Genomic DNA, 2,552 nt, shown 5'->3' with positions numbered 1-2,552 from the left:
CCTACCTCCTCTGCCTTCCCCTGCTCCTGAGTGGATTGTCCTCTTCTCTAGTCTGTCCTCTTAGTAGCTATCATGAAGCCTGTAGGGGTCTGGGTAGAGGAAAGGCCACTGGGGCTGGGACAGCTGGGGGTGGGGGACAGGGGTGCTGATGACTGCTAAACTGTCTGTATGGTGTGTGTACTGATGTCCCTGCCTAGAAACTGGGGTGATAGTATCTACTCTGTTCCCTTTGAGTGGGGAGGGGCTGCTGACATTAGCCTACCCAAGTGGTCAGTTAGAAAGAGGCCCAGATGATTACAGCCCTTGTGTGGCTCCTAGGGGTCAGGGCAAGGGCTCCTGAGGGTCACTGGAAGGGGGTAAGCCATGTTAGGGTAACTGGCTGTGCTGTTTCCCAGTAAGCTAGGACTCAGGGTGGGAAGACATGTTGACTTTTCCCTTCAGCCCCTGAAGGGGCCTGGTTGTCCAAGGTTGCTAATGAGAAGGTTCAGGCGTCAGGAGCAGGTGGACAGTATTGATCCATCTAGGAAGAGACCTGCAGGGCTTGAGCCACTCTCTGCAATGCCCTGCGCAGCGCCTGTTTGACCTCCTGGTTCCGCAGGCAATAGATGATTGGGTTGAGCAGGGGTGTGAGCACTGTGTATACCACAGACACCAGCTTGTTGTAGTCGAAGGAGTAGATGGCACGTGGCCGAGCATAGATGAAGAGGGAGGCTGAGTAGAAGATGATCACCACAGCCAGGTGCGAGGCACAGGTGGAGAAGGCCTTTTGCCGGCCAGCAGCGGATGGAATGCGCAGCACTGTGCTGAGAATGGCTGTGTAGGAGAAGACAGTGAGCAGCAGTGGCCCCAGCAAGATGAGCAGTGCCAGGAGAAAGTCCACAAGCTCTGCCACTGACATGTCAGAGCATGCAAGGTTTAGCAATGGGGACACATCGCAGAAGAAGTGGTTCATGATATTGGGACCACAGTAGCCCAGGCGGGTGATGAAAAAGACCTTTCCCAGGGAGATGATGAAGCCGGAGAGCCAGGAGCCAGCAGCCAGGAGGCTGCAGAGGCCAGGACTCATGATAGCTGGATAGCGCAGGGGGTTGCAGATGGCCACATAGCGGTCATAAGCCATGGCACCCAGGAGCGTGCACTCAGTGCAGGCCAGCGCCAGGAAGAAGTAGAGCTGTGCCATGCAGCCTGCGAAAGAGATACGCTGGAACTCAGGAATGGCCAGGCTGAGCAGCATCTTGGGCACTGTGACAGAGATGTACCACACCTCCAGGAAGGATAGGTTGCTGAGGAAGAGGTACATGGGCTTGTGCAGTGCAGGGCTGGCATAGATTGCTGCAATGATGATCAGGTTCTCTGTGATGGTCAGCATGTAGGCCATCAAGAAGAGCACCAGCAGGCACAGGTGGAGCCCCAGGGATCCCGGGAAGCCCAGCAGGATGAACTCAGTTATCTCTGAGTGGTTGCTCCTTGCAGACATGGTGCCCATGGTCCTACTTTGGGGAGTGGAGGTAGAGGGTTGGGGTAGCAGCAGGGAGTGACCAGCCCCCCCCCACCATGCCAAACTCCCCTAGAGTAGAAGGGAGACCTCAACCCTGTCCACCCTCCCTCCCCCTCCTCACGGCTCAGCCATGACACTTGGGCCAGTTTTCCACAGGTTGCTGGGTGGGCACCAACAGCCCAGCCCAGCCCAGCACAGACATCTATCCAGATGCTGTCTGTGCTGGAAGAGATGTCTAGAAGCAGAGTGAGGAGAGAGCACATCTGAGCTGTATGAACTTGCAAACAACATTTTGGATGACAGTGTGAAACTCCTTCCCCCACTGCCTCAGTCACCTGCCCCAGGCCCAGCTCACACCCCTTTACCCGAGTTGGGAAGTAGCCATGGCTGGGGTCACCTTAGCTTCAGGGATGAGTGAACAGGGAACCTAAGAGTCAGGAGGGAGGGCTTCAGGGATATCACTGAGCTAGTGGCCAGGCAACAAGGAGGGAGCCTGGGGTCAGCATAGGGGCTGAGGGGTCAGTGGGAAGTGAGCAGTCTTGGGTGGGGAGGCAGTGCCAGGGCTTGGTCAGATTTCCTGTCTGTACAGAGGTGATGGTGGCAGCTTTGCAGAGTTTACTCTGAGGACTAACAAGGATTGTAGCGGCTCCTCAAAGGGTGGCATTGCCTTACAGACAGTGAAGTGGAGAACAGAAGTCGGCTCCCTTTCTCTCTTGTGGAAGGGAAGCCTGGGTCTTCTCCTTCTGCTGGTTCAGGCGCTTCTGAGCCCAGGCCAGTCTCAAAATATGGCTGAGCCCAGCCAGGGTCTTGCACCTGTTTTAAAATAAATCTGTTTATTTGGAGCAGAGTTGGGCTTTGCCTGTTTATCTGCACTGTAATATCAGACATGGTCTTTGATGTGTCTGGCACTTAACCTTATAGTAAAGCTCAGCCAGTTTGCTGAATGAGCTGGGTAATTGTGTGAGGAATGCATTTGGGTAGGGATGGGTGAGGGCAAACCTCCAGACTTTTCTCCACCCTTATAGTGCCTCTAATGTGTCCTCAGCTGAGGTGG

At 55.0% G+C, this 2,552-nt stretch overlaps 1 protein-coding gene across 1 annotated transcript; it reads right to left on the bottom strand.

The window, feature by feature from the left end:
* Window positions 1-341: 341 nt before the first annotated feature.
* Window positions 342-1,501, bottom strand: LOC101726088 (olfactory receptor 226). The gene has a single exon (XM_004838992.3). It carries the CDS (start codon window positions 1,484-1,486, stop codon window positions 521-523), a length of 966 nt encoding a protein of 321 aa, XP_004839049.3. The 5' UTR covers window positions 1,487-1,501; the 3' UTR covers window positions 342-520.
* Between the last annotated feature and the right edge of the window lie 1,051 nt (window positions 1,502-2,552).

Source organism: Heterocephalus glaber, unplaced genomic scaffold, assembly GCF_053883595.1.
Source record: "Heterocephalus glaber isolate CG9 unplaced genomic scaffold, H.glaber_assembly_v1.0 deba00001497, whole genome shotgun sequence".
In the NCBI taxonomy this organism is placed as follows: Eukaryota; Metazoa; Chordata; class Mammalia; order Rodentia; family Bathyergidae; genus Heterocephalus; species Heterocephalus glaber.
This window is presented reverse-complemented; position numbering and strand designations above follow the sequence as displayed.